At 45.5% G+C, this 12,433-nt stretch overlaps 2 protein-coding genes across 2 annotated transcripts; both read left to right on the top strand.

Annotated features, from left to right (window-relative positions):
• pnp4a (purine nucleoside phosphorylase 4a) lies at positions 1–4,606 on the top strand. Its single transcript, XM_037447971.2, has 7 exons — positions 1–117; positions 1,005–1,168; positions 1,272–1,375; positions 3,348–3,523; positions 3,637–3,827; positions 3,982–4,061; positions 4,190–4,606. Exons 1-7 carry the CDS (start codon positions 92–94, stop codon positions 4,346–4,348), a joined length of 900 nt encoding a protein of 299 aa, XP_037303868.2. The 5' UTR covers positions 1–91; the 3' UTR covers positions 4,349–4,606.
• A 3,549-nt stretch (positions 4,607–8,155) lies between these two features.
• Positions 8,156–12,433, top strand: rem1 (RAS (RAD and GEM)-like GTP-binding 1). Its single transcript, XM_037447970.2, has 5 exons — positions 8,156–8,335; positions 9,525–9,943; positions 10,803–10,885; positions 11,372–11,582; positions 11,679–12,433. The coding sequence occupies exons 2-5, from the start codon at positions 9,559–9,561 to the stop codon at positions 11,954–11,956; spliced, it is 957 nt and encodes a 318-aa protein (XP_037303867.2). The 5' UTR covers positions 8,156–8,335; positions 9,525–9,558; the 3' UTR covers positions 11,957–12,433.

Genomic DNA, 12,433 nt, shown 5'->3' on the forward strand with positions numbered 1-12,433 from the left:
ACGCATACATTCACACAATCACACATTCACACACACAATCACACACACACACACACACACACACACACGCGCCGCTTTGTACCGATCGACCATGACGCAGAGCCAAGAACATATCAGGTGAGAAAACGTCTTTGTTTGTTGTCAAAATAAAAATAGAGCAGTGAGTCCTAAGTATAAAAAACAGAAAAAAACTTTCTTATAGCTTTGTGTTTTTATTAATAACTGTCAGTTTACAGTTTCTTTAAGCTTCCTGAAGTCTTGAGAGGGACCCTTATGTAATATCAAATACGTTTGTATGTTTTTGTGTCAGCTACTTTTGTTTTTTCTTACGCAACTAACACACAAAAGAAGATTCAGATGATTGCAATCGGCGACTTTACTGCTCGTTGCAGGTGATAGTTGAATCCTTGATTATCTAAAGTGTTCCTTTATTGTGTGACTGTGTTTATGCACATTTTCTGTCACTCTTAGCCGGACGCCTCACGTCTTCATTGTGTCACATGTAAACACGGCAGCATCAGCAGGTTACTGTAAATTACTGTAAATATTTAAAATTCTAATTTCACATTTTCCGTGAGGAAGCATCAGCTGCATTCAAATAGGTTGCTAACTGAGCAAAATTACCTATTTGAGTGGCCGCTGTTCTCTAAATGCAAAGGAAAGGAGGGTCAATGCTTCCTTAGCCCCTTTAGCATAGGAACCACTGGAACCTCCTTCACCAAAGGAAAGGAGGTCATTCCGTCCCACAATTCCTTGTGGCAGCAATTTTTTAAAAAGTGACGTATCATTTGGCGTATCGTTTGTTTCACTTTTATATTGATCCTTTTATTTCTATCCCTGATAATAAAGTAGTCCTTTGAGGCCGGCAGTTTTGTGTCGTCTGCATGACTCAGCACTTTAACAACATGGGCAAAGGCAACATAAGATGCTTCTTTGCAGTCCGTCTGCAGAGAAGTTGTAGTTTGCCCTGACGTCCTGTGTCCCCCTCTCCTCCCGGCCTGCAGTCGTGAGGTGTACCAGACGACAGCCGATTGGCTGAGGGCCCACACCCGGCACCGCCCCGAGGTGGCCATCATCTGCGGGTCGGGACTCGGGATGCTCGCTGACACCCTCGAGTGTCAGGACTCCTTCGCTTATTCTGACATACCGGGCTTCCCACAGAGCACAGGTAGGTGAATATGCAGTACAAGTACTTCAACGACATCAGTGGTAAATTATACCGCTCCCATATTTATTCAAATACATTCTGTGTGTGTGTGTGTGTGTTGCAGTGAAGGGTCATGCAGGTCGGCTGGTTTTCGGGGAGCTGAAGGGGAAGGTATGCGTATGCATGCAGGGTCGCTTCCACATGTATGAAGGACACACACTCAGCAAGGTACACACACTCTCACACACACACACACACACACACACCAACATTAAAATCCCGGGGATGTACTTATTGCTTTATTGACTCTCGTGTAACAGGAGGAAGTAGAAGCGGCGCTCTAGCTCTATGCAAACACAATCTGGCTTCATCCAACTCTTATCGGGTAAAACAACAAAAAAGTGTTCAAATTTCTTCGGTCCTGCCGGATGAAGTCAAACTTTTCTTAAAAAGTTGCATTGAGGGCCCCTGTTGGATTGAACATTGTAAACATATGTTGTTCTGGTCTAAATCGCTAGTTTCATGACTCAGCAGGGTGGAAATTTAGCAAACTGTGGGTAAATTCAGAGCACAATAGACAAGTCGCCCAAATATGGTAATAATGAAACTCTGATGCAATGTTAAGGGAGCTTTTCTACCTGTGCAGACCAATAAGAATCCACATGAACGCACCATCTCCTCCCCGATCACATGACAATTAACAATAACCACACACTGCATGTGAGCCAATTAAACCCTTCCAGGGACCACACACATAATGGAGCATGAGACCAAACCTGATCGCTGTGTGCGTGCCACTGTGTGTGTGTGTGTGTGTGTGTGTGTGTGTGTGTGTGTGTGTGTGTGTGTGTGTGTGTGTGTGTGTGTGTGTGATATGAAGGGAAACAATAGCAGCATTGACCCGCCTGCTGGAAGGCTGCATGTGATCGGACTAATGTGTTCACAAAGGCTGTAACAAGCAGCGGTGTGTGTCTCTGGTGTGTGTGTCTCTGGTGTGTGTCTCCGGTGTGTGTCTCCGGTGTGTGGACCTGTCTGTCCTCTAGTTACCTCGCACAGGTACATTTTGGGTTATTGGCAGAGGTGGGATCAAGTCACTGTTAGGCAAGTCACAAGCAAGTCTCAAGTCATTGCCCTCGAGTCCCGAGTCAAGTCGAGTCAAAGACGAAGCAAGTCCCAAGTCGAGTCACAAGTCACAGCCAACAAGTCTCAAGTCGAGTCACAAGTCGTACCATTTTAGTTTCGAGTCATTTCGAGTCCTTTTATTATAGTGGGGACGGGGAACCCTGGGTGATGGTGCGCTGCCTCACAGACCTAGACTACGAAGGGAAGGGTAATGGTGGATCGACTGTGACTGTGTTATAGTACTGTAACGCTCACCCCAATGCTGCAGCGTAAATAAGGAGGCGATGACTGGCTTGCAACTCCGCTGCATTTATTTATATAAAACAACTCAACTTCGGTCACTTGGCCGTCACCACGCCGAACGAACACTTCCGCATTCACGGCCCCCCAAAACTCGGGTTGTCTCGCGTAACTACAGCTGGTAACGGAGCATAACGTGAACACATGCAACATCTGCATAACTGATTAACTAATAACTTTAACTCAGCTCATTACACTACTTTAAAACGGACGTTGACATAATGTTGGCGAGGATTTCCATCGGAGTCTGAATCCGGGTTCAAAAATCCCGATGTTTGTAACCATGAACGAGCTGTCTCGTTGATACGGTCAAATGGACTGCAGTGATTGGATGTTGTTCAGGCAGCGCGCGCTCTCTGCATACAGGTGGCGCACATTTTTTTGACAGATGCAGATAAACAGAGCGGCGCGGCCGTGTGAAAATGTTTTCCCACAGTTTTCATGGGAAGTAGCAAGTCTTCTCGAGTCAAAAGGCTCGAGTCCAAGTCAAGTCACGAGTCATCGGTATTCAAGTCCAAGTCGAGTTGCAAGTCTTTGTACGTTATGTCGAGTCGAGTCTCAAGTCATCAAATTCATGACTCGAGTCTGACTCGAGTCCAAGTCACATGACTCGAGTCCACACCTCTGGTTATTGGTGCCTGAGACATTCAACTTAGAAAAAAGAAATAAAGTGGACCTCAGCGTGAGGCTCCTTTTTGTTTCAGAGACAAATGATTACAAAAGGTTCGCGTCCCTCTGTGTCCCCCGTCTGTCCCCCGGCTGTCCGTCTCCTCCTCAGACAACGTTTCCTGTGCGAGTCTTCAAGCTGTTGGGGGTGAAGACTCTGATCGTGACCAACGCTGCCGGCTCATTGGCCGACGGCCTCCGGCCCGGTGACATCATGATCATCAAAGACCACATCAACTTCCCCGGATTCGTCGGTCTGCACCCGCTGATTGGACCGAACGATGACGAGTAAGATACATATTTATACTGTATATTTGTGTGTTTTTTAGTGTTCTCATTTGGTGTAATAAAACCAAGAGTCGAGAGTTTTGTTTCAGCTTTTGTTTATCTGTTGTTCAAAGGTTCGGGCCTCGTTTTCCGGCCATGTCAAATTGCTACGACAAAGAGCTGCGTTGCCTAGCAACGGACATCGGCAAGCAGCTGGGCATTACAGGCCTGATGCGAGAGGGCGTGTACGCCATGGTGGGGGGGCCCAACTTTGAATCCATCGCTGAGGCAAAACTGCTGCATCAGCTCGGAGTGGACGCTGTGGGTGAGACACGCGCACGCACACACACACACACACACACACACACACACACACACAGAAAAACCAGACCAACACATTATAACGAAACAACACTGATGATTTGTATCATCCTCATAGCGGTGGTGCCAGTGCTAACAGTAGCATTGTGTGTTTACAGGTATGAGTACGGCTGCTGAGGTCGTCGTGGCAACCCACTGCGGTCTGAGGGTGTTCGGACTCTCTCTGATCACAAACAAGGTAAACACACATTTATTGATTGAGCGGTTGCCTGTTTGATTCTTTGTCAGGTGTTATTTATTGGTTGATCCTTGGAGTGGCACGTCGGTTGATTGTCTGGTTAATTAATGGATTGATCGATCGATCAGGTGGTGAGGAGCTACGAGGACGTGGACATTGTGAACCACGAGGGCGTCCTCGACGTCGGCCGCCTGCGTTCTGTCACTGTGCAGCAGTTAGTGACCGAGCTGATCGGAAAGATGGATATCAATAACAACGCCGCCAACGACGCTGCAACAAAGTTGTGAAAACACGTTTTTTTTAGTCTTTTGCTGTAATAAACACGTGTTTTTGGTCTTTTGCTGTAATAAACGCGTTATTTTTTGGAAACCAAATATTTTCCCACCAGGGTAAATTTGAGTGTATTGATGTATGATATTGATTAATGTAATGTCTCCTCTATCTATCTATCTGATGCTGCTTTAATATGCTGCTTTAATAACAATGATATGACACAATGATATTTCTATGGAATCCTTCCTGTATTATGTAAAAACCTTCGCTGCGGCCCTGATCAACGTTATTCTGATTAAATTAACATTATGAAAACTGCTTCCTGTCTCTTCCAAGTCACAAAATATCAGGTCCAAAAATGTTTGGAAAAAGAAATCAAAATATGTTCAAAATAAGTAAAAAATATTGATTGGTAAAAGGTTTTGTGTAAAATGGTCAGTTTGAAACTTGTCATGAGAAAAGATTATTAGGTCAAAATATGTTCTGATAAAGTAAAAATATATTAGGTCAAAACATATTTTGAAATAAAAGTTTAAAAATATGAGGTGTAAAAAATGATCCAATGAGAAAAATGAAAAAATATCAGGTTGGAAAGTGTTAATGATGATCATCATTTTTATAGGTAAATAGTTTCCATATTCATTCTTTGTGTTGTGTCATAGCAAACATTTGTTATTTACCACAAGGAAAGGAATGTGAATGTAATTTTTAAAGAAAAAGGAATGTAATTTTTTGGTCTAGAGGAGAGAAGATGATCACAGACGAGGTGTTTTGGGGGTTAAGGGGGGGTCTTTGCACTCTTGTTTTTTTTAAATTATTTAAATTATTATATTTATTATAGCAACCAATCAATTTGATGGTGTAAAGATAGTGGCTTTTGAATGGCTTCTTAATGGACTTTCTCCAGAAAAGGCAAATCAATCGAATTAAAGGTTTCTCTTTTGAAGATGCTGCCATTAAAGAAAGGTTTTCCCTCTTTGAGAGAATATTCTGTACATCCAACTCTGATTGTTTCGAACAGATTTAACCAAAACAGAATGTTTTCTTTCAATATTTCAGTCAGTTCAATCCTTCTAAATAATTCCTTAACAACTGATATGCTTCAAATTGCAGAATCCCAAGAAGAAACAGCTGAGTTATACATATATTTGGTAGTAATATCGGATTGAATTGCATCCTCTGTTCTGAAAGTGGAGGTTTAAATCTGCTGAAGCTGCTTCAGCCAAAGAACTGCTGCTAAATTGACCTCGTGTAAGATCGTCTTCTCGAGGTTCCCAGGTCGGGAATAAGCTTCGACCCTCAACGATGACCACTGAACTCTTCATCGTCTCCCTTGTGGTTCTGCTGCTGGCTCTGCTGGTGCTGCTGCTTCTCTTCTGGGCCCTCAGGAACAGCAGGAACAGGTAACAACCAAAGAAGAAGTGGCTTTTTTTTGTTTTGTTGCGACCAGTGAACAGAAGTGAGAATATTTGGACGTCGAGGAGCTGTTGGGCTCCGGTAGCGACCTGTCGATCCTGGGGTTAGTCGTTAGTCGACATATAACTTATGTTGTGTTTTTTTTGCTCCACAAGCAACAAAAGAAGTGTCTCTCCGCGTTTCACCTGTGCAGCGACGTCACAGAGCTGCAGATCTCCGCAGGAGAACCCGCTCGTGTCCTGACCATCAGAACCAAGCCGGAATTCGCCAACCAGCTGCTGGACATGGTGCTGGATCGAGTCATCCTGCAGGTGGAACCGGGACCACAGCCGGGGGAGCAGCTGCCGGTGGAGGGTGAAATGGAATCTGGGGAGCATCTTCGAGGAGAAGGAGGCTCAGGTTCTGGATCCGTTCTTCCCATGAGAGGTAGATGCAATAAAAGCTGAAGTATTGAAATTGAAACGCTTCCTGTAAGAGAAACCGCTGAAGTCACAGAAAAAAAACCTGCACTTTAGAAAGAAAAAAAACAAGTTGAAGTGGCAGTTTTAACAGAAGCAGGGAACGAAAATCAAAGAGGCCAAAGAAATGTAAAAATTGTGTCAGTTGAATAGAAAGCACAAAAATAGGTTTGAGTGAAAGAAGCGGAACAAGACATTTGAAGAATAATTAAAAAGGACCTTGTTTGCCAAACAAACATTGACAAAACTTGGTTTAGAATCTCATTGATTTCCTGCTTGGTGTCGAGTGGAATTATCATTATTATTATTATTATTATTAACAGACCTCAAACACATCTGTGATTTTTGGGCAGTAGGAATAATTTTTGTAGTTTATCAACCTTCAAGCTGTTTGTTTTTGCTTTAATGAAACCTTGACTTTTAACTTTCAATGAGTTAAAGTAACTGTGTCGTTTCCCTCCTGCAGCGGTGAACAACCTCCGTGTCAAACTGCAGAAATGGATGACTGCAGGCGAGAAAAAAAGTACACAATGGCTGAATCTTAATATCCAAGTATAAAAATGTAGCTGTTTTACATGAATGTCTCTTATTCCAGCCACTCCTCCTCCTCCGGCCAGTCAGGATCAATCCGACGACCTCCAGTGGTCGGATGCACCCGAGCACGTCACTCCCTCCTCATCGAGGCAGGAGGAGAAACATCGGGAGTCCCAACTTTAATAAAGGGAGTGACTGCAGGATGAAGGGCTTCCGGTTTCCATGTGTCCAATCGGGGGAACACACGTCAGTCCGCCTGCAGGGGGAGGGACGGAGCCGCTGCTGCGGCAGCCGGCAGCTGATTGGACTCATCGAGGGGTCGGAGGTCAGCGATTGGTCCCCCGGGAGGAATTGAACTTTAGGCTCACCCGATTGGAGGAGGAGATGAGCGCCTGCGTGGAGGCTCCTCCCACCCGACCTTCCAACTGAGTGGGTGGATAACATCTAAACATCTGTGATGTGTTGAGTTTCAGTGAGAGAGACTCACGCCGACACAAGGGACACAAAGGAAGTGAACTCTGTTTTCCTCCGTAATTTGATTTTCCATTTCAGCTCGCGCCAGAAAAAAAGGTTGGAAGGAGGAGCATGAAAAATGAACGATGATGGAGTGAGAAATTACATTCACATTTTGACGGAACGAAATGCAAATGATGTGACACTGAAAGTCAAAGTTGTGACTTCTCTCGTTTGTTGAAGTTAGAGTGTTGCCATAGCGACGGGGTGTAAAGCTGACATCTTACAGCTGTTTTCACAGGCCGATTAAAACGAGGGAGCTTCATGCGTACAAACTACAGTGATTCTGCATCTTTAAATGGTGCACGCACCTGCTGACTCCTTTTTGAGAATCCATCTTGCGTGTCATTTATAACATGGATGATAGCTAGAAATGCACCATTTAAACTTCTTCCAAATTGCAATGACTGTATTTGCAGTGAGAACATTGGCTGCACTCAAGTGAAATAAAACCCCAACAATGTGAACTGACTAACACTCAGCAGCCGATAGTCACTATCATATTATATTATAATTGTTCAGGATCCGACTCAAACAAGTCGACTTTTTCTTTATTAGCCAGCTGTTGCTATCTCTGATATTCAATATTTTTTTAAACATGTCCTACAAAAAAGACACATCTCCCAATCGCATCGTATTGAATTAAATTAATAAACAATTCCTTCGGTCTGTGTCGTCTGTGTTTGCGTGCTGGTGAAGCTCGATTGAGGACAATCTTTTACAACTGTTTCATAAAGAGAAACTGTGTCTTTTGGTTCAAACAGGAAGTGTCCAAAATGATCCCTCAACCATCACACACACACACACACACGCACAAACGCACACACTCCCTCCTGAGTTATCTGTTTCTCCTCTGCTGTCGCTTTGACACACACACACACACAGACACACACACACACACACCGTCTCTCTCTCTCTCTCTCACACACGGAGGGAGCTGCATAACTCTGTGATTCCACTCCTGCATTTTTAACGCTGTTGTGGGACTTTTGTTGTCACTGTGCACCGGGGTACGGTTACACGGCCCGAGGGACGGGGTTCAGTTGTGTTCTTCGCCGAGGAGGAACCACACTGTGGACGGTACGTTATTCATCTGTTTTCTATCTCTCTTTCTTGTTTTCTCCTCCCGTCTTTCTGTCGATGTTTTTATTAAGTACTATTTTTTTCTGTTAAAATAACAGCATTTGCTAAATTAGTAATAAATAAATAAACCCAGATTTTGTAAGCACGTCATTTCCAGATTTTGGTTTAGATGCAAAACAAAAGAACAAAAAAAGTCATGTTCATTTTAGACATAATGATTCTTAGGATTTTATCACTGTTCAATAGAATCTTCCTAAAAGCACGCGGTGGGGTTCAAAAACCCTTTTCACCTCGCTAACGAGCTGTCGTGCATATATGACACGAGACACCTCTGACCTTTGACCTCTTGAGGTTCATTAAAGCTGCAGTTAGGAGAAGTTTGGGTAAATGGTTCACACCAAACAACGGGAGCTTTGACTGACCGATGTAGCTGAATTATTTATTGTAGGAGCTTTGTTTGTCTCGTGCTGCAGGAGGAGGACTGAAGGTCCTACTTGCTGCATAGTTACCGTAATTCTACCTAATTAAACATAATGAGTCAGTTATTTTCCTTATTTATTTCAACTGATTCTGAGACAGAGGAAAGAGGAAGTAATGCATTTCATAATGTGTTAAAAAGCATAAAACCGAATGTACACTTTGCATCATGAATCTGTCACAGGAAATCTGTCCCCAAATGTAAATATCGGAAAAAAAGGTCCTCTGCTGCTCTTCTGTCATTTATCTCTCTAACATTTTCCACGAAACTGACACTGAGCAAAGACTTGAACCGTAGAAACGTTTATTCTATCCAAACGTTGTCTTGAAAGGTGCCCTGTTTTCACTCCCGTTGAAGCTAAAGCTATGTTAGAACTTAAAGGAGCATTACGTAGCGCTCTGAGTGGAGCAGTGAGCATCGCTGTGGAGATGAGGTGGAGTGGCGTCTACCTGATGAAGAGAGTAAAGTCCTTTGATGTCGGTTGTCGCTGCGTAATTCCCTTGCAATCCTAACATGGTCATTCCTGTTAATTGGTTGTAAAAAAAAAGCGGCAAAATAGCAAAATAGAATTCTATGGCAGGTCCACGTCTAAACAAAGTCATTAAAGTAGTCCACGAATCGAAGATTTGAGTTTTCCTATAAGACCAACACATCCTGGTCAGTAAAATCCTACCTGCTACTTTCCCTGTAACCTGAATCGTCCCTCAGGTCTGGCCTGTCCTGATGCCATCGCCGTAGCAACATGACCCTCAACACCCAAAGAGAGAAGGAGCCCCTGAGGCGGCGAGGCAGCACGCCGATTCCTCCCGCCCACTTCTACCAGCACCGGTCTTGGAGCCGGGACCCCCGGGACCCCCAGGATCCCCAGGACCCCCGGGGGGCCCGGCCGGAGCCCGAGCTGTCGCGCCCCCAGTGTGGCCACCTTCCCCTGGGACAGTCGGCGTCCTACCACCCCGGGGACAAGTCCCTCCACTACCGCGCCCAGTGGAGCTCGGACTCGGACGACGACTCGCAGAGCGACTCGGACTGCGTTTACAGGGTGGTGTTGCTAGGCGACCACGGCGTGGGAAAGACCAGCCTCGCGGGAATCTTTGCCGGAATCACAGAGAAGGACGAACAACCTGGAGGTGGGATGCCAATTGATTTGATTGATTGATTAGTTTATTACTTAATGTTCTCACTTTGAACACAAGAAAACCTACGACCCAGAATCTGAACTTTTCTCTTAAATTAAAATAAAAACATTTATTCATTGTACTAATATATTAAGAAGATAAACTTTTATTTAGTTCAACAGGTAAATTGATCTCTTTAATCTAAAACAAAAAATGGAGTTTTCTTATAACAGCTTTACAAATTCATTCATATTTTTCTTTTGAAAAAGCTTTTCTGGACAGCAGCAGATTTTTTAATGGGACAAACTGGGGACGAGTTAAAGGAACATTCTGACATTTCTAACTGTGCTTAGTAGCTCTCTTACAGTTGAGGAGAAGATTCTACTCTCATTAAAGCTCTTGATCGCAGAATGCTAACTTAGCCTAGCATGAAGACTGAAAACAGCTGGCCGGATTATGTCAAACATCAGCAGTCGTGACGGGAAAGAACCTCGTCGATGCTTTTTATTTTTTACTTCCAACGGCCCTCAGAGCTCAGAGCTCAGCCTCCGTCTCTGACTTTGTGCTGAAACCGCACAACCTTGACCGAAATAATTGATCATCGTCTCGTCCGTGTCACGTGTTTCGTTGGCCAGAGGCGGATCGATACCGGATCGGTCACAGTCTGACGGGAGGGGCGGCTAGTTTCAGGTCAACAGAGCTCAATGCCCTGCTTCACTCCCTGCTTTGTTTTTCACACCTTTTTTAACCTTAGAGTGACTTTGGACCAGGCTGTGGGTTTTATTTTTTTTTTACATAGAAGGCGACGGTGTCGGACTCCGCCCCCTCTGAACGTAACCGTTAACGTGCGCGTGCTCGCTGTCTGTTTCAGAGGAGTCGTACGAGCGCACGCTGACGGTGGACGGGGAGGAATCCACACTCGTTGTCATGGATACCTGGGAGAGCGACAAACTGGTACTGTGTGGACCTGTGCGGGTCTGTGTGGGTCCTGTGTGTTCAGTTAGAGGTCAGTCGTGGAGCAGAGGATTGTGGGTACATCGCGTTCTGCAAGGAGACCTTAAATTAGATTTCTTGCACTTTTTGTTTTAAATAAATATGATGAGATCATGAATGGATAATTTTGTGATCTCGGGAACATAAGCTGGTTTTGTTGAGCTCATGGAATGAAATTCATCTGGAAGAAGTTAGCGATCTCAAATTTGATAGAACCAGATCAGTTTTATGTCAACTAATCAGATTTCTACGGTTTATTTGTGCAAAAGTTTAAAAAATTTTAACTGAGTGAGTGACAGGGATGCATTTGGTCAGCAGTTGAATCTTCATTTAACTGGATTACATCACCTGACCTCCGACAAATGAAGGGGTCCACCTGTTTGACCTCCTGTCGCCTCCTACCAACCCATTAGAAGACTCACCTCCTGAAATCCTTCCACCTGTCAGGAGGAGGACGAGGACGACTCCTCTCAGCACGACTGCCTGAAGGTCGGCAGCGCTTACATCATCGTCTACTCCGTCACCGACCGCGCCAGCTTCGACGCCGCCTCCGAGCTCCGCATCACGCTGCGCCGCACGCGCCAGGCCGAAAACCTGCCCATCATCCTGGTGGGAAACAAAAGCGACCTGGTGCGATCCAGAGAGGTGGCTGTGGAAGGTGTGTGTGTGCGTAAGAGGGGGGGGTTCAAAGGTCACAAGGCCATAAGTGAATACCAAACGCAGGCAACGCTTGCCATTTTGTGTCTTTTCCCAGAGGGCCGAGCGTGCGCGGTGGTCTTCGACTGCAAGTTCATCGAGACGTCGGCGTCTCTGCAGCACAACGTGACCGAGCTGTTCGAGGGCGTGATCCGACAGATCCGCCTCCGGCGGGGGGACGCCGGGGCCACCCGGCGCCGGGGCTACGCCTTCAAGCGCAAAGAGAGCCTCACCCAGAAGGCCCGGCGCCTGCTGGACCGGCTGGTGGCGCGCAACAACCAGCGCATGGCGGTGAAGGCGCGCTCCAAGAGCTGCCACAACCTCGCCGTCTTATGAAGACAACGTGGCCAACCGCCGATCCGAGCGGGTTTCGGAGCTTCTTCCGGACACGCCGAGCTTCTTCTGGTCGGTTTGGCGGCTTGGTCGGACGATGGCGTGCGCAGGGTTTTATTCTCTCACGTTCAGAGAGGTCGGCGGCGACGACGGTCGGCATCGGACGTGGGGTCCGCGGGGAGGAACTCTCATTTCCTGTTTGGTCTGAGCGGTTCCTTTGGATGACTCACAGGACGAGACAGTGAAGCATCACCACTGGTGGGTCAAAGGTTGGAGGACGTTGTGTGTGTTTTTTTTGTGTGTGTGTGTGTGTGCGAGGGGGAGAGAGTGCAGGGGGTGTCCTGTAGTTTTCACTGTGTCCACTGTGATTTTCTCCTGTTCTCATGTTCAGAATAAAGTCTTAAAGGAACAGACTCATCTTTTAGGTGTTTCATACGGGTAAAAACCACTACCATGAAACCTTCATCCTTCTAGTTTTTA

This window comes from Pungitius pungitius, chromosome 8, assembly GCF_949316345.1.
Source record: "Pungitius pungitius chromosome 8, fPunPun2.1, whole genome shotgun sequence".
Lineage (NCBI taxonomy): Eukaryota > Metazoa > Chordata > Actinopteri > Perciformes > Gasterosteidae > Pungitius > Pungitius pungitius.

What these genes read in the sequence shown, in the direction of transcription:
- pnp4a (XM_037447971.2), top strand. Translation starts at nt 92, where the DNA reads ATGACGCAGAGCCAAGAACATATCAG. An exon ending in CAGAGCCAAGAACATATCAG is followed by an intron (nt 118 to 1,004) that starts GTGAGAAAACGT and finishes CCCGGCCTGCAG; the next exon opens with TCGTGAGGTGTACCAGACGA. An exon ending in AAGGACACACACTCAGCAAG is followed by an intron (nt 1,376 to 3,347) that starts GTACACACACTC and finishes TCTCCTCCTCAG; the next exon opens with ACAACGTTTCCTGTGCGAGT.
- rem1 (XM_037447970.2), top strand. Translation starts at nt 9,559, where the DNA reads ATGACCCTCAACACCCAAAGAGAGAAGGAGCCCCTGAGGCGGCGAGGC. An exon ending in GAAGGACGAACAACCTGGAG is followed by an intron (nt 9,944 to 10,802) that starts GTGGGATGCCAA and finishes TGTCTGTTTCAG; the next exon opens with AGGAGTCGTACGAGCGCACG. An exon ending in CAGAGAGGTGGCTGTGGAAG is followed by an intron (nt 11,583 to 11,678) that starts GTGTGTGTGTGC and finishes GTCTTTTCCCAG; the next exon opens with AGGGCCGAGCGTGCGCGGTG.